This window comes from Mustela lutreola, chromosome 7, assembly GCF_030435805.1.
Source record: "Mustela lutreola isolate mMusLut2 chromosome 7, mMusLut2.pri, whole genome shotgun sequence".
Classification (NCBI taxonomy): Eukaryota; Metazoa; Chordata; class Mammalia; order Carnivora; family Mustelidae; genus Mustela; species Mustela lutreola.
Genome location: NC_081296.1, coordinates 105,389,230 through 105,410,971, shown reverse-complemented (window position 1 = coordinate 105,410,971; position 21,742 = coordinate 105,389,230). Strand labels below are relative to the sequence as shown.

At 46.8% G+C, this 21,742-nt stretch overlaps 1 protein-coding gene across 11 annotated transcripts in view; it reads left to right on the top strand.

The window, feature by feature from the left end:
* NIN (ninein) overlaps window positions 1-21,742 on the top strand; it is a 98,401-nt gene that overhangs the window by 22,221 nt on the left and 54,438 nt on the right. For 6 of the 11 annotated variants that reach the window (XM_059182061.1, XM_059182060.1, XM_059182068.1 and 3 more), the window contains one exon: window positions 10,080-10,240. In XM_059182061.1, coding sequence (XP_059038044.1) covers window positions 10,080-10,240 — 161 coding nt within the window. Of the gene's footprint in view, window positions 1-8,447; window positions 8,538-10,079; window positions 10,241-21,742 lie in introns of all 11 variants that reach the window. The other 5 variants (XM_059182062.1, XM_059182059.1, XM_059182058.1 and 2 more) reach the window with 1 other exon arrangement.

Sequence of the window (21,742 nt, the reverse complement as noted above, 5' to 3'; positions counted from 1 at the left end):
GTATGTATGAACATTGCGTTTAGCAGTGTTTTGGACCCCAGACTGAAGTTCCCCTTTCTGCCTAACGTCACCACCTCTAAGAAGGTTATCATCAACTCTGAGGCTTGCCAGCGCTCTCTAGAAGCCTGCAGTGAGCCTGTGGGGGAGGTTATTGCCTTCTGGAGATTTTCCAGACCACTAATAGAATTTCTGTAGATAACCACTGCTGGAACATGGGCTTCTGTTCTCAGGAGGTCTCACATTCTGTTCGTATTTTTACTTATTTATGGCGTCTTTCATCTTGATAACAATAGGGGAAGATCCTAGGGACCTGAGTAGAGCTATGGTGACATCTCCACATTTTAGTTCATGAGAGCCTCTGTAACCTCAGAATCCAGTTTGCTTCTCTTCTGCGTTGATCCCATGCCTTTATGTGGGTTTGGAATGGGCAGTCCTGCCAGTAGTCCACATGATCTCTGTGCTGCTCTTTCCTCAAAACCTGTATGGTCACCTGCCAGAAAAAGGTCATACTAAATGTGCCAGTTTATGGTGACCTCAGATGTGAGGAGTACCTCCTAGAGCTGCTCGGTGTTGGGATCTAAATAATAGGATGGGGAAGGTAGGCAGAGGCTGGCTGAGCTTGGTCATAGCCGGGAAGTAACATTTACAAATCTGGCTCCAGATGGTGGGCTTGGAGTTATGGGTGTGCCCCACTGCTGTGCAGGTTGAGACCGTAATTTGGACAAGTCTTCCAGGAGAACACACAGAAGGGGTTTTATCTTGTTGCTGTGTGCTCCGTCCTTTGGGGAGGCTTCAGCAGACCTTTGGGAGAGAGCCGTCCCAAATCAGCGGGGTGAAGCAGCCGAGCACCTCTTGAGAGCATTTTGTACAGCATTTGTGCCCGCCTCACCCCCCACCCCCGCCCCGCAATGCCTGGCCTGCAGGATCAAAGCTAGGATTGAGCCAGTGCCTTAAAAGAGTGTTTGATCTCCTCGGAGCCAGTGAGTCAGCCCTGCCTCCCACACTCCCCACTTTGTGCCTGGGCATCTCTGCTTTTTCTGTCCCTGGCCCATCTCACTCTGGCCCCTCCAGTTGTTCCTGGGGATCACGCAGTCCATTCCACTGCAGCATCCTCCCACCCACTCGAAAATGTGATTCAGCCCCCACAGGCTGACTGGCTTGGCAGGCAAGCGACAGAGAAAGAAGGTTCAGGACTCAAATGCCGTATCAGGAGTCCACCTGAGGTCACCCCCTTCTTCTTCTGTATGAAGATGACTGTCCCCTAAATCCTAGACCATATTCCTGTAGGGCTGGAGAAAATGTTGGCATTTTCTTCATGAGCCCACCAAGGCCCGAAGAGACACGTGGCTTCGTCGAAGTCTCACAGAGAGTGGCAGAGGGGGTCGCTGCCGCCATGTCACGGGGGGGCCTCCTCCTCTCAAGGAAGCTCTGGTTTAAGAATGTCAACCCCCAGATGGATGAGCTGGGGGCAGACCCAGTCCTCAGTCCGTGCAGCCCAGCCCCAAGGATTCTGACAATTGGCCCGAGTCAGCAGGAAGGACCGAAAAGAGCAAGTTTCACCTGATCATTAGTGACAGGAATGCCTGTGTCTGCAGCATTCTTTGGCTTTTCAGCACTTAATTCATCTTGTACCATAAGGGCCAGACCTGTGGTATTTTTGTCTTGTCTTTTGTAATCAATGGACCAACTAGACTTTGAGAGCAAAGACTGCCCTTCAACTGTGGAAGGTGACTGAAAAAACAGGGCCACAGTGCACAGCCTTTGAAACGGAATGGGTCACAAATGGATATTTTGTAACACCCGAGATTTTTTTTTTCCTTAAAAATACCAGATGCAGTACCAGACTATAATATAGAAAGCCCAGCTTGATATGGTGGAAAGGCCCTCGAGCCAAGACTTACAAAATACCAGCTCTGCCCCTCTAACTGGGTGGCCTTCTACGTCACCACCTCTGTGGTTTTCAGTCACCTCAAATGTGAAAGAGGTTGTACTGGAAGATACTTAAAATCTGTTCAGCTCCAGGATTCAGTCATGTCACTCTGAATATCTAAATGACATCTAAATTCGTGAAAATGGCTAGCTTTGTGTTTCTGTCAGATTCTACCTCACATAAACTGACACTGTGAAGTCCTGCTTGCTAAGGACAAATGCCTAGCGGACCTCATGCTTTCACGTTCCTCTAATAAAAAAGAGTTATTTATAAATTAAACAAAAATGAAGCTTTATTAGAATTTGAGAGGATGGGTGCCTGGATGGCTCAGTCAGTTAAGTGTCTGAGTCTTGGTTTCTACTCAGGTCCTGATCTCAGGGTGGTGAGATCAAGCCCCATGTGAGGCTCTGGGCTGGGCATGGAGCCTGCTTAAGATTTTTTCTCTCCCTCTCTTTGCCTCCTCTCTCTGCCTCTTCTCTCGTTCTCTCCCTCTAAAGAAAGAAAGAAGAAGAAGAAAAAAAAAGAATTTGAGAGGAGATGGAATTAAGTCATTATTTCATAGACTTGAGTTCTGCCATTTATAATTTCTCTGAGGTACAATTTCTTTATTTTTAAAGGTAGTGTGATGATTTTTCATACTAGATGATTTTCAGCATCTGTTTTACTCTGATAATTTAGGATTCTAAGACTCTTAGAGAAGAGTTTTTCCCCTAAAACCAGTAACAACAAAATGAAAAATGCTGATATTGAGATAGGGACAGAAAAATGGATTGGGGATGTAGGGAGTTATTTGCAGATTCCTAATTGATTAACACCAGTGACTAATTCCTTCATATCTACATGCACAATTTAATTTTTAGACTATTTTCCCAGAATAAGAGAGGGACAAAAGCTTAATTATTGGTTATTTTTTCAATTTGCTCTGGCTTTGGATTATAGGATTTTTGTAATGGAAATGCCGGCATGGGCTCTACGCCGTATGGTATCAACATACCGTCTGGGTCTGTTCTCCAGAGATTTTATCCTTGTTTGATGCATCTTGCATTAGATTTCTGTTCAGTAGTAGATGTTAGAAAGGAAGATGTTAGCAAAGAAAGCAAGCCCTTTCTTTCACCGATATACTTAGTGTAAAAATCTTCCCTTTGTTTACCTGGGGTGGGAAAGCTCAGATCTGCAAAAGCCAAATCATGAAGAAAATAAGACTATGCGTGGTTTTGGTGCAGCTGACTCTTTGATTTTTTAGATAATATTCCTAATTCCAGGGGCTGCCCTATTTTAAATATTTTTCTTATATCTTGAAGAAGCTATAACAATAAACAGATACCTCTTCATTCACTCACCAAGTTTGCAGTGAAGCAGGTCTTATGGCCAGGCATCGGGCTGGAGGTGGTGTTTGCCACTATATTCAGAGGCGTTGGGCCAGGCGCCAAAGTCTGGCCAAGGGCTCTGTTTTTAGGAGATGGACACACAAATGGCCCAAGAGTTGAGTTCTGTTGTGCTCTGTCTGGTTGAGTCAAATAAGTAAGAACTTGGTTACTTGTTCCCATGTTGTCTATGAAGACCAGAACAATGGGGACCAGAACATTTTTCCAAAAGTTAAAGGCAAAATAAAATCACCACCACTACCATCAAAAAAGGAGTGAGGAGTCACTTCCTAAGGTCAGGGGGAGCTGGAAACACTGCTGGTCACATAAAATGATAGGACCTTCTTGGAATTATGTGAAACAATGAAAGGGCACCAGAAACTATAAAAATGCCTTTGGCTAATCAGTGCAGCTTACAGATTTTATGCTATGGAAATATTTATGGACATGCACAAAGATGTGTGTTTAAGGATAGTCATTTGAAATAGTGGGAAAATATATATCAAGCATGAATATTTGATAATGTATAGTTAGACAAATTGTGATGTTTCTGTAATCAAAGAATAAATAGCAATTCAAATGTGCCAGAGAAGAATGCTCGTGATAATTTTACTAAGAATGCTTGCTTTGATGATCTTGCATGTGCTTTATTTTCACTAAGGGCAGGAAGGCATTTTTTTTTTTTTTTAACTACATCTGTTGCGCAAAAAACCCAAAATACTGTTTTGAACAAAACCATGGACTCAGGAGTTGTGCCAGTGTTGTAAGTTTGTGTTTGCTCCAGAGTTGGAGAAGACTTCCAAAGCAGGGACATGAAGAGGAGAGTTAGGGAGTCTTAGCATCCCTCCCATATCAGGTAATGGGGAAAGAGGTGACAAGAAAGAAAATTCAGGCAAGAATGACACGGACGGGACTCCAGTTTCTGAGATGACAGACTGGATCACATTATGTGTTTGCCGCTAGTCTTACCCATTGCAAAACAAAATGAGGTTAAGGAAGTTTGCTGCAGGTTTGGGGGCCGTGGAGTCTCTGACTTTGCTCCCCAGGCTCAGCCCATTGGCTCCAGGCCACTGTTAGCCCCACAGAAGTTGGGGGGCGGGGAGGGACCCCATGGGGTGTGTCTCGAGCTTCTGGAGCACGAGCTGCCAGACAGAGCAGCGACCTTGTCCCCCTGAGCTCCTGTCGGTTTCATTTCCAGATAAGTAGGCTAAGCTTTCATGACATTAAGTACTTCTGATCTTTGCAAGGACTGAGGGTTCTGGTCCAGGTCTGTTTGAATCAAAGGCCAAGCTCTTTCCATGAAGCTCTGCTGCCCTAGAAAGGATCACAGCCCAGCCCGGTTGGTAATTCTACCAGGTAAAATGCTTTTAGGAAAAGAGGACCGTGATCGTTACAAAGTCAGGTGCTATCAACAGTGTGGGTGGCACTGAATTCATAGAAGAAAAGGTTCCTTGAGAGTTGGGCCAAGCAGTGACTCGAGAGAAGTACATCATGAGTTGACCTGGAACAATGGGGAAGATTCACTTAAGTGAATGTGAATTCTCAGCCTCTTCCCCCAAGGCTGCATGACCTTCCAATAGAGATCCAGCAGGCGGACACCCCAAGAGAAGGCTGGGGAAACAGTCCTGTCATCGTTAGCGACTCAAAGTGGTTTTCTGTGGATCTGCAAGGGCTTTAGGACTCCACGGATCAGCTAGTCAGACTGCTCCGTCCTGTGGGTTACCGGCCACACCCTTCCACCATCCTGGGCATCCTGGGGAGATGCAGACCTTCACCTCAGAGCTTTCTTCCCAGGTAGGGTTAATCAGAGCCCCCCTCCTCCATTAACTTTGTGCCCCAAAGCACCTGTGCTCCAGCAAGAACCATCAATGCAGACTGGTGGCGACCATTCCTGAAATTCTGTCACCACATTCACTGAAAGCCCCGGCTGAGCCCCTGCATCTTGTGTGCGGATTCCAGGAGAGAAGGGTAGCTGCGGAGCAGGGCAGCTGCGGAGCAGGGTGCTGGCAGCTAGGGAGCAGCTGCCCTGGAAAGGGCCTTATATATGCACAGAGGTGTGGAAGAGACGACCCTGCTGGCTGGTGACCTCCCACGGAGGCAGAGAGCACACAGGGAGGCGGAAGGAACTTCCGAAGGCTTCCCCAACGTGTTTATGTTCATTCTCTCTTGGACTCTCTTCTCCCCTTCCCTCCTGGGGACATCCCCCTCCTCACCCCTTTCTTCTTTCTACCACTCCAGCGCACCTCTGCCCTCCTCCTCGGACCCCCGCTACACTTTGCCCTGACTTCTGATCCCCTCCCCATCTGTTCCTCTTGCTTCCCACCCTCCATAGGCCTCTGGGTCCCTGCCCATGTCCTCCTCCTCTCTCCTCACCCTCTCCCCACTTGCGTCTGTCCATGTCTCTCTCTCCCTCCCTCTGCCCCTCCTTCTTTCTCCCTCCCACCGCCCACTCCCCCCGGTCTTGGTCTCCTTTTAATTCTTTCTCTTCTCTTCTCTCTTACTTAGGGTCAGGTATGGGGTTGCACTCTGCGTCATGCGCGTGTAAGGGTGTTCACAGGAGGCCAGGAGGTGGGGATGGGCCATGGGGTTGGGTGGTGCTCATTTGCTGCCTGACTGCCTTCACCCAGGGAAGCTTCTTGCGGCCCCTTGTCCTGAGGGTTGCATGTGCTTCGTCTTGGACTCCTTATTTTTCAATGAGTTTCAGGAATCCCATGAGCTCAGCAGAAATGTAATACAGGGGCCCCAGACTGGCGTCACTCCGTGCTGAGGGCCTGTGGCTTTGGAAGGGGCTGCTGTCCTTGGGGACTACTGTCCCAGGCTAACTGAATGGGGCAGGAAAGGAAGGAGAAAACAAAGGTCCATACAAGTGTTTAAAAATAAGAATATCAGCACTAAAAAGACAGAGCTTCCTTCTTCATCCTGGAAATATCCTGAGGTCAGTTTTGGGAACAGGGAGGTTTAAATCAAAAAGTGATACAATATCCATAAAGTGATAACATATCCATCTTATCCCTCAATAGATACAATACAGTACTTTGCCTGTGAACTTCCACTTGGATCCTCATTGTATTGCCCTTTGGCCATTGGGAGGGCAGAGCTTCCAAGGGGAGACCTCCACCCCTCAGGCTGCAGTAAGTTCAAGAAGGAGGGGTGGACAGTCCCTCCTTAATGCTCAGCTAGAGTTGAGCCAGGGAAGGCAGTCGAGAAGGGTGGGTGGGTGAGTGTCTGTGGTTTTCCCTGCCTGCAGCTGGCTTATCCCCTGAGTGGTCATTCTCACTAACTCTGCATTTCAGTTTTCCTTTTATTTTAAGTGCAAGACATATGGTTACGAGTCATGCATATGCGTGCTGGTTCATCCTGATTCTGGAAGGTGGACATTATCACAAGTCTGGAGTTCCTCTCCTTGGGACAGATGGGATATGGAGTAAAGAATGAGGTGTCTAGCATCCAGATTTTGTTTCCTTGCTGAGGCTGGGAGAAATGGTATTTCTTTAGTCTTTGGAACTCCCCGTTAAGATCTTCCTCCCCTTCAACTGCTCTGTAGAGACTGTTGGTTGGTTCTGTGTTTCTCTAGCAGTCTTTAGGGAACTGAATCAGGATTTCTCTGTCCCTTACTTATAACCAAGTGTTTGGTTTATGGCATAAAACCCAGATCATCTCATCTAAGTCACGTAGGACTGCTTCAAATCCACCTTATTAGGGCTGGTGCATTTCACAATAAATTCTCCAAGGATGGGGTCTAAGACTCCTCTAGGCAGTCTGGGCTTGTCCTCCTTTCTTCAAAGACCATTTTTACTTTTCTCAAATAGGAGAAACAGAAAACTGAAAGAAACAAAAGTGACTCTGAAGCTTGGCAGTCCAGGCAGAGTCATAAATAAGTGTTGAAGGAAATAGACGCTGAAAGTTTGGCAGTCCTTTATGTATTGTTTGTTTCACTGAAACAAACAATAGCCCTCCTTGGATCACGTGATTGGAGCAGTCACTTACCCTTATGTTAAAGAAAGCTGTTTGACCTAAACGATTTCATTTCTAAATAAATCAAGCTACACCCTATTATCTGGCATAGATAAACTTGTTCTGTGATGGAATCTTGAAATGTGTGTCTTCCAGCTGGATGCACTTATAAAGGACAGAAACTTTGCCCCCAGGCTGCTGTTGTGTGAGTCTCTCTTGGGCATGGTATTGATGGGGTAGAGCATTCTTTAATTTAGGGGTTCAAGAGTGTCTTAACGTTCATTTGGTGGGCTGCTGCTGTGGCCTTCTAAAGGTCTGGTTGAGATTGGTGAAGAAAATCATAGTTTTCAAATGTTTAACACACGAACAACTGTTGTCCATGAATGTTCTCTCCAGATGTCCTTACTTTTGCTCTCTTCGCTACTTAGCATGTAAGTACAGTGATGCTCAGGCTTGAAATAGAGATGTGAGTATGTAAGTCAGAGAAGTAACTGTTGATAATTGGTTCAGTTAGTCTTTATTGGTCACAGAGATGGTTTCAGAAATTTGCTATCAGGTCACATGAACACCCCGTTCTTCCTCTCTGTGGGCTGATATCTTTAGTATCCCCAAAGAGTATACAGCTTCATAGAGTTCTCTAGAAATTGACTTTGTGATGTAGTTACATTCTGTTAAAGATGCTAACTTATAGTTTGCTCAAAATTACTACAATAATAAAATATGAAATAAATTTTTAAAAAAAATACTTGGCAATGCTAAAATAGATAAAATAAACGCAAACCTCACAGGGTTCCTAATGGCTCGCAATCCATTACCTTCTGTCCCCTATCCAAATCCACCAGCTGCTCCCCACATATCTGGGGAGTTATTTCCCCCATAGGTGGGCTTTGAAATAAATCCCAGGAGTTGTTTTAAGCGGGTCAGTCCCCTGTCCCACCAGTCTTTACCTCTGTAAAAGACAACACGCAGCGAGAGCTCCTCTGTCACTCCCATCCCGAGACCACCAACCTTGTCACATTGGGGACATGTCACGTTCCCGTTTCTGACATCCTAAGTTTTTCTTTTCATCTTTTTCAACTCCCCCCGGGTCCCCTCCTCACCCCCCCGCAAGGTCACGAATGGTGTATCTTGTCTGCTAGGAAAATGTAAGAATGTGTACTAAATTAAGGATGGTTCTGCATTGCCTCTTGTCTGACCAGCATCTGTGGGGGTCAGCTGCCAACACGTAGCTCGGGTATCTGGGCCGCTCCTGAATACGCGCAGGCTGACCCACTCTCTCCTGATGAAAGGTACCTTCAAGCATGCATGTGATTTTTCAATATAAATTGCGTCTGCTTAAAGCCTCTCTGTGAGAGAATCGCTCAACCAAATGAGATGACTTGGCTGGGACTTTTAAGAAGCTGGATATAAATATCGCTGGAAATTATAGAGCGAGCATAAATACTTCACTCTGAGCTCTGCTGAGCATTTTCAGGATGCTTCTGACCACATCTCTGAAAGCTGAGCTGATACCAGAGGAAGGGGGGGGAGGTTTCAGGGAAGGGCAGAGTTAGCCAGACGGGATCACCTGGCCTCCCAGGGAAAGGACAACATAATGGCTAACCCTGAACATGGTTTCTGCGGTGGTCAAAGTAGGGTTTCACTCTTCCAGTCCTTCTCTAATCAGCCACGCCCCAGTTTTGATGACGGGTGTCCGCAGCTCATCTGAACATCTGCGTGTCTGAGTTCAGACACATCTTGTGAAGACTGCCCTGTTCAAACAGAACATTATGTTCTCTAGAGAGACCCAGTGCTTTGGTGGATGATAAGAACTGCAATCAAAGCTTTGGCAATCTTTAGTACTTTAATAGAATATCTTATTCTCCTAATTCTGTGCAAGGTGCTAAAAAAAATTTATCTAAGATGACATTGGCATAGAGTGAAGTATTTATTCTACTGCTTTAAAGCTACCCATTGTAGAGAAAGGTTAGCATGCGGTGGCGGCGGTGGTGGGTGACGGTGGCGGGTGACGGTGGTGGATGATGGTGGCGGGTGATGGTGGTGACTGTTGTTCCTGAGACACATTACATCAGAATGCTGAGGTCCTCCTTTAAGGTCAAGAATGACTCTCCCCTTAATGCACGCTCCTTTTTATTTTGTACAACACCGAAATTCATGAAGAGGAGAAAAAAAATCACCTACTGTTTGCCTTTCTGCAGTTTTGCATTGACGATTTTATTTTATTCCCTAGGATTTAATTTTATAATGAGATCTCAATGCCAGGTTTCATGTAAGCGATGAGCTGTCATTAATTTATTAGGAGCCAGTGTGTCAGTCTCTTTGTTCTGTCATCCTGCTTGTCTGATGGATCTGAAGGTGGGATGGGTAACAAAGGAGTCACTGAGGTACAGGAGGGGTGTGTGAATACTAACGGTGCTGATGTGGCATTTGGTTTAGCATTATTCTCCAAGACTTCCTCCGACGTGCCTCTGTTGCCCTGTCCCTTTTCCCCTCTCTGCAAGGCACCAGCTTCGTCAACAGAAGAGAAGCTAGGACATCTGACTTTATCCCATTCTTAGTCCTGTCCTTCCCAAGGGAACCCTTCCTTGCCGGCATTGCATCTGTCCCGTTGGAAGCAGGGATGTGCTCGGGGTGCTGTCAGTCACTCAGAATTAGAAGCCGTGCTCTGCATCTGACCTGATGGCTCAGATCCGCCCACAGCCAGCACAACTGGCCAACAGCGGTGGTTTATTTTGGGGCTAGTATAAGAGGCTGCATCTGACAGCTGTGACTGTCAGCCACGGGCTGAGTCTGTCATGTAATGTGGCCTCAACTCTTGTCTCCTCGCCTAGACTGCTCACTAGAAGCTCAGCCCAAATATGTTAAAGGTGGCAAGCGTTACGGACGAAGGTCCTTACCTGAGTTTCAAGAATCCGTGGAAGAGTTTGCAGAGATCAAGCCCCTGGATGGAGAAGCTCGGCCCTCACATACCCCCGCCGGGGACCGCAATGAGGTAAGGAGTCGGACAGGTGCGCCCTCCCCGGCCAGCGGTGGGGACATCCCCACCCACTCCCACGGTGGTGGTGTGGGAACAGGTGAACTGGGGGGGGGGGTGTCATCGTTTGGACATTCTCGTCTCTGTTTCTTATGGAGAGCTGACATTTCTGTGCCAGCCTTATGTTTATGTGTTTTAAAATTCAATGACTTCCACGTTATCTGGGGTCTGCCACTTTCAGCCCTGCTTGGGGATATGTCTCTCCTCACAGCACTGCCATTTTTAGTTGTGTAAAAAGCTGCCCCTTTTGCCCCCCAGCCCCGGCACCCTGCAGTCCATAAACCAGCGTCCGTGGCAGGTGTGAGAGGAAGGCGGTGTGCGTGGCCGTCCTGAGAGCCACGCCTTATCTTTCGTAGCAGCAGACGACAGCTTTCAGACTTGGTTCTTGTGGCCTCGGCTGTCGCCACAGCTCTCCTTCTTGGGTGAGGAGCGCCCGGGCCCGCCTGGTCCTCCAGCAGCCCGATCTGCCTGCTTTACTCATCTCCCTGCTTTTCCTAGTGCACGTCACCGTCATCTACCCGCAAAGGGGAAGCAGTAGCATTTTCTTTATTCTTTCCTTATGGCTCATTTACCAGCATGCCATTTATAGAATGTGGTCGAGAAGGCCGTGCTGAGCAAGCTCTAAATATTTCTTGCAAATCCCAGCTCCAACTGGGGATGCGAATATTTCAGATGTTAACATAAGCTGGGGAAGAGACAGAGTGCCTCAACTTTCTCAACGTGGTCTGTCCATTAGAGGTTGGTAGACGTGCACGTGTGTACGCTCATTGCTGTCTGACGCCCATGTTCGGCTCCTTAAAGCCCGCAGGAGGCTTGCTCTAATAGCGTCCCCAGCAGCCAGACCTCTAGCATCGTCTGCCTTGAGAATGTCCACAAATCCTGAGATAACCGAAAAGAGCGCAGGCAATGAGCAGAAATGAAACCAGCCACAGTCCTGTAATCTAGAAGACACAGGACTGGTCTGCCTATCCCAAGAGGTGGCCACCATGGTTTTAAACACAAGGAATGCGTGGGAACACCTGGGTGGCTCAGTCAGTTCAATGTCTGCCTTTCGCTCAGGTCATGATCCCAGGGTGCTGGGATCGAGTCCCACATCGGGCTCCTTGCTCAGAGGGGAGCCTGCTTCTCCCTCTGCCCCTCTCTGCTGCTAGTGCTTACTCTCTTGCTCACTCTTTCTCTCAAATAAATAAAATCTTTAGAGGAAAAAAAAAAGAAAGAATACTTATCCTCACACCAGAAGTGAAGAAGCAGTGTCAGACATGTGAGTGAGACAAGAAGAAGAAAAGCAGACAGAGAAAGCTAGAAAGACCCCCAGAATGGTGTAAGAGTGTCATGGGAAAGAGGTGACAGCTGAAGACAGAAAAGGCCATGAGAAGCGAAGAGAACGCTGCCTGCGATATCACAGCACGGGGCCAGTCGGTCTGGAACAGAAGCTACTTCCCTTCTTGGGTTCAATTTTAAACCCTTTTGGGGTCCCTGTGAGGATTTAGATTGGGCTCTTTCCCCAGCAAAACACATGCACAAAAATTTGGCATATCCAATTTCAGAGATGCAAGTGGTTTTCCTACTTGAGTTATTGCTGTGTCCATAATGTTTATGTTGCTGTCAGGAAGGGTACCATTTTATTCCATAAAGTCTGTATCATAGCCCTAAGTACTGTGGAATGTATCTGAGACACTTCTCTCTGGGGAAGAAATGGTTAAAATCTCTCTCAATACTTTAGGGGATAAGCTTTCATTATATAGAACACACTTTTAAGGCTAGTATCTCTTGTCTCCCGATGACTTTCAGTACCCAAGGCATTATTATTTGGTGGTAATGAATAAAATGACTACTAATTTTTCGATAAGGTAATTTCTAGTTACTACCTGGGGGTACCCAGAAAGTTCTTGGACAGAGCTGATTTTGTTGCTGGCAGCTTATTTCTTACATCCTTGCTTTATCTTCCAACTTCCAGTGAGACTTACTGTTTAAAAGTGAGACTTTTGGGGGTGCCTGGGCAGCTCAGTGGGTTAAACCTCTGCCTTCGGCTCAGGTCATGATCTCAGGGTCCTGGGATCAAGCCCAGCATTGGGCTCTCTGCTCAGCGGGGAGCCTGCTTCCCCTGCTCTCTCTGCCTGCCTCTCTGCCTACTTGTGATCTCCCTCTCTGTCAAATAAATAAAAAATCTTAAAAAAAAAAAAAAGTGAGACTTTGGGCTCATGTTTACATAATGGTAAGAGTTGAGGCCTAGTTTGGGCAAAATCTTAGTAAAAGCGTACATTGGGAGAACCATTTCACACCATGCCAGATACTTGGCTCCCCTTAGTCTTCCAGGACCTCGTAGATGAGACCTTCTGACACTGTAGATAGATGTTTTAGTACTCAGTGAGCCCTCTCCATGGAACAGCAGATAGAGGCCCCAAAGGGTTCTTTCTCTCCATGTTTGTTCTCCCAGAGGACCCCTACTGTCCTGACTTGGCCAGTCCATTGTATCCCCCCTCCCAAAAGCCTTACAGAGGCATTGGATTACCCCCTTTTACCATTTTTTAAATTGCTGAAGGTGGACCCAAGCCAAAGTTCATCCACATGCTTTCTTGCCTAAAAATGAAGTGTTTTGTGAGCTGAATTGAGCCTCTCAGTTCTCAGAGGGATTCCTCTCTTTAAGAGCTGCATGAGTGACATGTTTGGAGTTCCTCTTGTCAACTCTTGTCCTAGCCACCGCCATCCGTCACCCTTGCTGCCTTCACGGATACGTATAGTCCAGTGACGTCGTTTCCTCAGGATGTCGGTCCTACGGCACGCTGTCCTGTCAGGAGAGCGTTCCTGTTTTCTGGCCAGTTTCCACAGAAACCTCAGAGATCTCGGGCCATTCGTGGGCCAACAGAGCTTCATGCTCTGGGTGGCTCGAGCTTGTCCTAGAAGTGCCCTTGTGTCTTTGGGAGTGCCTGCTCATCCTCCTTATGCTAGAGTGGTCCCCACGCAGGAACTGTGGGGAGGAGAACATTCTTAATAACCTGCAGGGTTTGTTTATTCTCAGCTTAGAAGCAGTTGAGAATCTGTCAGGAGTTCTTCACTCTTCCATTGGCTTCTTTTTTCCCTTTGGAAAAGGAGGCCCTTTTGTCTCCTGCCCTTGAGTGTTAAAAATTTATTTCTTGGGTGTGTTTGTTACCAGTGGTTCATACTTCATCTTGGTGTTGCTGGGCAGTCCTGAAGGAGGGAGCGGGGGTGGGGGAGCTGTTTCCTGACGTGAATAATTCACAAGGGGTTGTCAGACGGGAAGCTGGAGATGGGCCTTCTTGGTTTCGATTGTGGGTTTCCTTCGACACCTGGGACCTGGCTCAGGAAAGGTGAGAACGCTAGCTTGCCATCAGACTGCTGTCTCTGCTGTCCCTGCTGCTCTCAGACACGCCTGATTTTCTCTAAAGTGACTTGAGAATTTTTTGGTGACGATGAAAGGACCTGAACTTGTTGTCAAAAGTTTCCTGGAGCAGAGGCCCTTCTGTTGCTATGGAACAGGAGACCAACTTTTGCTCTTGGATGAATCTTTTGTTTTATTTATCTGAGTATGTGGAGGGGGATGGGCAACTGAATGGAATGTGTCACAGACACCTCTGAAAGCTGTCCTGGGGTGGCTTTCTTCCTTCTAGGAACTCCTTCTATAGGGGTAAGTGAGCAGACAATTATCTGAAGGGATAAACAGTAACGCTCCCGCGTGCCCCCCACTTCTTTCTAGGGTTATTCCATAATAGGAAAGTTGCCATGGTTTGACAGTCCATTCCTCTCCCCTGGGTCAGTGGCTCACAACATTTTTTCTGCATCCTTATTCGGGAGGCCTTCTCCCATACGTCCAACCAGAATTACAGGGAATGCGGCACAGTTGTACTTCTCTGCAACTCCTGCCCTCCCTCCCACCCGAGAAGACACAGACACGCAGACCGATGAGAGGGATGCCATTGTAAAGTTTGCTTTCACGCAACTGAACTTATTTCTAATGTAAGTCCCATGGGAAGCTTCAGGCCTGGTTTATTACCTGGAATCCCTCTCACGACCCCTCACGGTCCACCCCCATGCTGCGCTGCCTTGGGGGGAAATACACGTGGTTGCCCTGGGGGGACTGAATGCTCACCACCTTGGCCTCATCCTCGGAATGGACTATGTGACGATAAACTTTGTTAGGAGGTGCTTTCGATGTGGTAGTTCGTGCACGTTGAACGAATAAAATGATACACATTTTAATCCTCTCAATCTCAATCCAGCTTTATTCCAGCAATTTGATTCTTTCCTGCTGAAACAGAGAATCTCTTACCTAGCTATGAAGCACGCCTCCCCTGCCATGTGTGGTTCACAAGACCATAAAGCTATCGCATAGGGAAAGACCTAGAATCTTCCTAAATTTTCAGTGCTAGAATGTGTCTTTCAAAATTTCTTTTGGAAACCCCGAAGCAGAATGTGATGATTCACAAATGACAAGTGTTTTCCACCGTCGGCTGATTGCGCGTTCACCTTCCCATTTAGTGAGTTTATCAGGTAAATGCATTCCCCTTGGGAGTCTGACCGCTCATCTCAGGTGGCATTGAAAGGAAAGTGGTGATTTTTCTTTTCTTTCTTTCTTTTTATGGGATTATTTTCACTCAAGGCGGTTCAGTTGGACATTCTATTCTGAATTAATTGAGACCAACAAAGGGCACATTCTTGATTCCAGTGTAAGATGTGACTAATGAGACCATTTTGGTGGTGGTTTTTGCTTCACGTGGTTAAGAAATAGAAGTGAGATTTGAGGGTCCAAAGAGTACATTCCCACCCTTTTTATATGCACACCTGGCAGTGGCTACTGAAATGACCTTGAATTTTATTTTTGTGTTCTCTTCTCAGGATAGGTGGAAAAGGGGAGAAACAAAACTAATGCCCAGTTCTAGTCTCTTCCTCAGACCTCGTGGGCGAGGCGGTTCCGTGAATATAATTGGGGCAGGGCCACTTTGCTTTCTGCCCTTGTCGAAAACAGGGGACACCTTGTTAACTGTTTTCCTCCACAGGGAGTAAAGCAGGTCTAGTAAGATTATTATCAGGAGCAGGACGCTTTAAACAATGATTTCTTCAACTATAGACAATTGGAGTGTAAGCCAAAACCAGGCAGTTTAAGTGAGGACCTGAGAGAAAAGTGGAAGCCATTTTCTTCGTCTGCTCAACAATGGCCATGCAATCACCGCTTTGTGTCCGGCCTGTGGAGGGAGGGAGAGGAGGGGTGCTGGGGGTTTAAGAACTCGGAAAGGAACAAACCAACCCCCCAAACTGGTTTTACTACCCTACAGAAAACCAAACTTGGCCAAGCAGTGGGAAACTGACTTCTGGTCCCCTTACGTTCATTTTCTTATGTGCATAACTTTGCCGTGAACCTTCATGAATTATTCATTTATATCGTATAGAGGCAATATTTGATTCCGGAGCAAACATGTTAATAACAGAGAGAAGGTCTGCCAAGAACTTTGGTAGTTGAAATGGACCTATTTTCCCCTTCCTCCCATTAGTTTTTCTTGTTCCAGTCTGACAAAGTAAGCAGTCTCGTTACTGATGCCATTTATTCCCATCAAACGATGTGACATCATCAAGATAGGTTTTTTGTTTTTATTTTAATGGAATTCCAGCATTTCCTTTTCTTTTTTCTTAAGTCTATTAGAGCCTTTGGCTATTCCCGGAGATGAAATGCTCATTCAAGATGCAATAGTAGACCACTTGAAAGTGATATAAAGAAGTCCCTTCAAAGCTAATAAGGTATCTCTCATTCGAACACAGACCGCCGCTTTCAGACTTTGAGGCTTTGCCGTCCTGGTAAGCCTTCCTGACTTGATCCCAGAGGGAACTCCTTTGGCGTCCAGCCCCAACCCCCACGTCCTTCCAGGTCAGCAGTTTCCAGTAATGATTCTCCAACTAGAAAATAAAACAGACAACAAATAAAAAAATCAGCAAGTTAATTTTAATGATAGGAGTAACATTTTCCAACTATACCATTAAGTTTATTTTCCAAATGGAAAAGCAGTGTTCCCTACCAACCGAGAACGGCTCTGATGAGTAAGATACGGTGAGCAGATGTGTTTAAAAACCCCTTTCCTTAGGGACTTAAGAACCCAGTGAACCGAGAATACTCCCCAACCTTGGTAGGAGGAGAGACTTGAGGCTCAAATTCTTAAATTCAGCATTTCTTCACCCTGGCAGTCCTGGAGGTGTTTTGACAGTGTAGCAGGACTCCTCTACATGTGTGTGCCGTTAAAAATCCTACATTAACTCCTGTTGTCGGTGGTCCTTACCTGTAGCTCTTAATTACTGGTGAAGATAAAGGAGGTGATTGGCTTTGTGGTTGAGGCAGAAGACTGGCAACTGAGCAGCTTGACCTTGAGTTCCCAGTGGAGAGATCAGGAGCTGGGCGGTCAGGCCCTCCACTGCCCGGTGTGCCTTCAAAGGCAGGGCGGCAGAAAGGAACTGAAGTCCCAGGAAAGGTGTCCCTGCCAAAACAGGGGCCCTGCTGGGCGTCCTGGGTTCCCAGGACCTGGCTCAGAGCAAGGGCTTTATAGGCATTTAGAACTATTCGTTACATATTCCACAGATGCTGTAGTTTTGAAAGGTCTCAAGTTTTTGGTTATAGGCACTCTTCTAAACTGATCTCTGTGTGGGTTTTGCCAGAGACTTCCTAAGATAGTCTAAGACACCTAAGTGTGCTGCCTTCGTCAAATGGACATTACAGCTCCATTTGTTTGGGGAGCTTTGTTATCCCGGCAAATTTCCTTCCTCCTTTCTCTAGGCTTGCAAGGCTTTCCCCTTTCAAAAAAAGGAGAAGGGAAAAAAAAAAAAAAAAACCAACACATCTGCTTAAGGCTGCTGAGATCAGTTCAGCCACCTCTGCTGGGAAAGAATAACCCCGTGTGCGCCCCCATAATCGTTTTAATTAGCCATACATTCTGTGGGGCACAGGTCTGCACTGTGGAGCAGATGGCTGGTGGGGGCTGTGACTGGGCTATTGTGGGCGGGGGCCTCACCAGGCCCGCAGGCTACAGATGCTGCCCCCGCCTCAGGGCTGGAAGCCGGGGCTCCAAGAGGCTCAGGCCATCTGCTCTGCAGTCCAGCAAAGCAGGTGGCCCTCCCAAGAAAGCATTCCTGAAAGCAGTTTCTCTGGTGTGGCCCATGTGCACGGGGCTCCCTGGTCCAGCTAGAGGATAGCCAGAACACCGGCCACAATGGCCCAGGAGATGTGAAGAGGCACAACCCATGCAGTGGGTGTGGGGCTCCCTTTGTCTGCTTTGGGTCGGGTGGTAGGGGGCTGGAGGCTGCTTTCTGTAGCAGCCATCTCAGGGCCCAGCAACCTCTGACCCTCTCCCCTCTGACTGCTCTCAGTGGGGCTGTGGGCCAGCATGCTGGGCACGGTCATACAGAAGCCCCGGCCACCCCTGCCAGCTGTGGCCACCCAGGGGACACTGCCACCCATGGGGAGGGGTCTGGGGGGCCCTGTTCCTAAGTTGAATCACAGATTGACGGCTTCATCACAACTACTGTGTTCCAAGCTGTCATTTCTACAGTCTCTCTTGGGTTTGTTCTGAAAGCGGACACTGGTCTATCAGCTGTGTCTTTTCTCTGCCCTTGTCTTAGCTTTGGACACCCAAATAATAGGAATAGTAATAGTGATATTTATTTGCTTAACAGACACTTAGATCTGAATTTGTAGCAGGCACTGTTTTAAGTGCCTTCCAAGTATATTAGCACACCTTTGTAGGCAGGCATGGTGAGATAATCAAGGCGGGTGGGGAGTTAAGTAACGAGGCCAAGGTTGAACACACCTAAGTGGGAGGAGCATGGAACTGGGGGGGGTCCAGCTCCAGAGCCCAGATCCTTAATCACAACATCATCGTGGCTGAGCTAGTAGCAGTGGCTGACACATCCCAGGTGCCAGGCTCATGCCTCCTCCTCCCCTCAGGGTGGCTCACCAACGCCACCCCCGCCCCCCCGTGCCTTGTGGCTAAGGCTGGGTACTGAGGGCTCCCAGAGTGCCGGAGCAGGACCGAACCCCGTCTCTCCACTCAGCCCTGTGATCACGTCCTCTACCATTTTGCCTCCAGCTTCTGCAGTCATTGAAAGTCTCACAGGATGATTTTGAAGCATTGATTAATATCCATTTCTGCAGCGAGAGGTGATATAAGACTTCAAGGGAAAAATTAAAAATCCCTTTTCTGAATTAGTCTCGAGAACACATGCCCGCAATTGTCCCTCCCTTCTCTCCTGACTTTTCCAGAGATTTGTGAGATTCTCTCCCTTCCGATGCTCATGGCTGGTCTGTGCCTGCCAGGCTTTTCACTGCACTGGGTACACCAGCAGCAATGAAAAGACCTTGTTCCAGAATGATGCCTCCTTTTATTGGGCTGTTCCAGTAGGCGAATGAGCTCATCCCCCCAACCTTCCAACCTGACATCCCCCCTTCCCCCTCCCCATGCTTTTTAATTGGAACTGCAGGCTCCAGGCAGTGGGAATAAAAATGCGCTATGAATGAACTGAACCCCCCCCTCCACCCACCCCTCAAAATTGCAATTTAATAAACACTCAGGCACTGTGTGCTTATCCCTCCCCCTTACTAAAGGAACAGACCCTTGGTGGAGAATGGGGACAAGCACAGCTCGTTCCTGGGCAGCAAACTCCATCTCCAACTGAAGCAGTTGCGGAATGAAACTACAGCCATTCAGCATAAGTTTGCGGCTTCTAGAAGGCTGGTCCTAGCTTGCATCTAGGTTTCTTACGTAGGGCCATGGGAGAAATGTGTGCGTGATCGTCACCCTAGCCGTTTTCTAACAAGTTCTCCCTTACCCTCTACCGCTTGCCCAGAGGGTTTGGGTAAGATTGTTGAAGCTGCCCGAGCTGCTTGCCTGGCCTTTAGGAGCCTGGGCTGAACCTGATGCCACCAGGTTAAGCTGCCTCTAGTATGTCATGATCTCAGGCCCCTATTCCAGTCTCCGACCAGTGTCCCTGATCTTTCCACACTCTGCTTAGACCGGGAGGCACCGGCAGCAGCTTCCACCCTCTTGAAGGGCACCTGGGCCTCCTGCGATGCCTCCCCTGCCAGGACACAGGGGGAAGGATGCCACAGATATCACAGAGGGTTGTGTAGCAAAGGGGAAGTTCTTCCTCTTTCTCCCCATCGCCACAACATACGAAATTCATTTGGTGAGGATTTGAGGGCAGGTGGGTAAAAGAAAAAACAAAAGTCGGGCCTGTTTGTATTTCTTTTTAAAGATTTTATATATTCATTTCAGAAAGAGAGAGTGCACAAGCAGGGGAGGGTGGTGGTGGGAGACAGGCCAAGAGAGAGGGAGAAGCAGGCTCCCCACTGAACGGAGAGCCCGATGCAGGACTTGATTCCAGGACCCTGAGATCATGACCTCACCTGAAGGCAGACACTTAACTGACTGAGCCACTCAAGCACCCCAGGGACCGCAGTGAACATCTAGAGTAGCAAAGGAAATATAATTGTTTGCCACATTCCCTCAACCAAATGCATCCATTCTGATTATGTCTGTTTCCTTCCAATCTTTGTCTAATTGTATAAATATTTTTGCCAGCAGCAGTTGTAGTGTAGAGAACATTTTTCCATCTCCTCTATGGTTTTGTAATTATACTTTTAATGACTATATTATGATGTATAATTGTACTTTGTGCTCCATTGTTCAAAGTTTAAATTGTGTTCGGTACTCTTATAAAAAGTGCTAAATGTACATGTCTATGAATATGCATTTTTCCTTTGATTTTACTATCGTTAGAAATCATGAAATTACTGGGTCGGAGAGTATGAACATCTTTATGGCTTTCAAACATGAAGCAATTTTCTTTACTAAAAGCTAATGTCCATACACATTGCTACCAGTAACATTTAAACAGGCCTATTTTAAATAAATCATAACCTTGATGGTAATAGGACTCTTGTCTTAAATACTACTAATTTAATGGGCACAAAGTGATTCCTTGGTTTTAATTTATACTTTGCTGTTGAAATGAGTCTTTCTCCATATTTGGTTTTTTTTTTTTTAAAGATTTTATCTATTTATTTGACAGACAGAGATCACAAGCAGGTAGAGAGGCAGGCAGAGAAAGAGAGGAGGAAGCAGGCTCTCTGCTGAGCAAGAGCCCGATGTGGGACTCGATCCCAGGACCCTGAGATCATGACCTGAGCCGAAGGCAGAGGCTTAACCCTCTGAGCCACCCAGGCGCCCCTCCCCATATTTGTTTAACTGTGTTGCCTGTCTATATTCTTTGCATATCTGCCAGACTTGGCATTTTTCTTATAAATTTATATGAATAACTGATACTGACCCAGGGCCACCCAACTTAACGCCTTAAGTTTAAAACATGGTAATAAAAATAAAATCTGCAAAAATAAATGTAATAAGTTCTGCATAAACACATGCCCCATAAAAGTAAGGTCTTATCATGCTTGTTATGTGCCAAGCACAATTCTAAGCATTCTACCCAACTCTGTGAACTATGTACTACTTTATTCCCATTTTGTTGATGGAGAAACTGAGGCAAAAGCAATTCATAAATGTGTCCAGGCCAAATTCAGTAGGTAAGGCAGTCTGGCTCCCATGTCCCCACACGCTTACTAGTTAGGAGGAAGAATCAGGGAAGGAGGGCAATACCGGGAATACTGTTCTGAGAAGTGACTCAGATACATGCATCCAGGCCCATAGAGTCACGTGCCTCTCTGCAGATTGGAGCCTCTCGCACCTCTCAACGAAGTGCCTCCTATTTTAAAATGAATTGAGAAGTGAGCAAATGTGAAATAAATCTTTCTGTCACTATACGCACCTCATTATGTTAGGGATTGTTACTAAGGGTTTTTTTGAAGGTGTATGTTTGCATTTTCCCCAACTGTGTATCCTAGTGGGGGCTCCCTTGCTTGTTGGGTCCAGTGATGATATAAATTGTGTTACTTTTCTGTCCGTTTGTGCTGTTAAAAAATTGTTCCCTGCTCATGATTTTGGTAGGTTTTATTATTTTGCGTGATGGTTCTTAGATTATAGAAACCCATTTTATTTGTTTCAGGTGGATTTGTGTTAGGGTGCTTCCAACTGACATGCCGAATGATACATTTTCACAATGTGGGGTGCCAAAGTAGTAGAAGAATTTAATTCTTTGCTCTGTGGGTGAGGAAATAAATATGCCGGGACAGAGAGGCAGGCTGCTTTTATTAGTGGAGCTTTATTGACTTAAATCATTTCCTATGACAACAGTTAAATTCTGCCCAGAACCAGAGGTGTAAGAAACTGGACGTTGGGCTGCTTACCCCACTGCTCCTTCCCCACCTCCACTTTGCCTCCTCCCTCCACTGGGTCAGCAGTGTGTCTTTATGAGGAAATGTGGACTGCTAAAATTGTAATCACAGACAAGCAAAAGTCACACTGTCCCCTAATTTTGTTTCCATAACTACCATGTGTATTAGCGACTTGC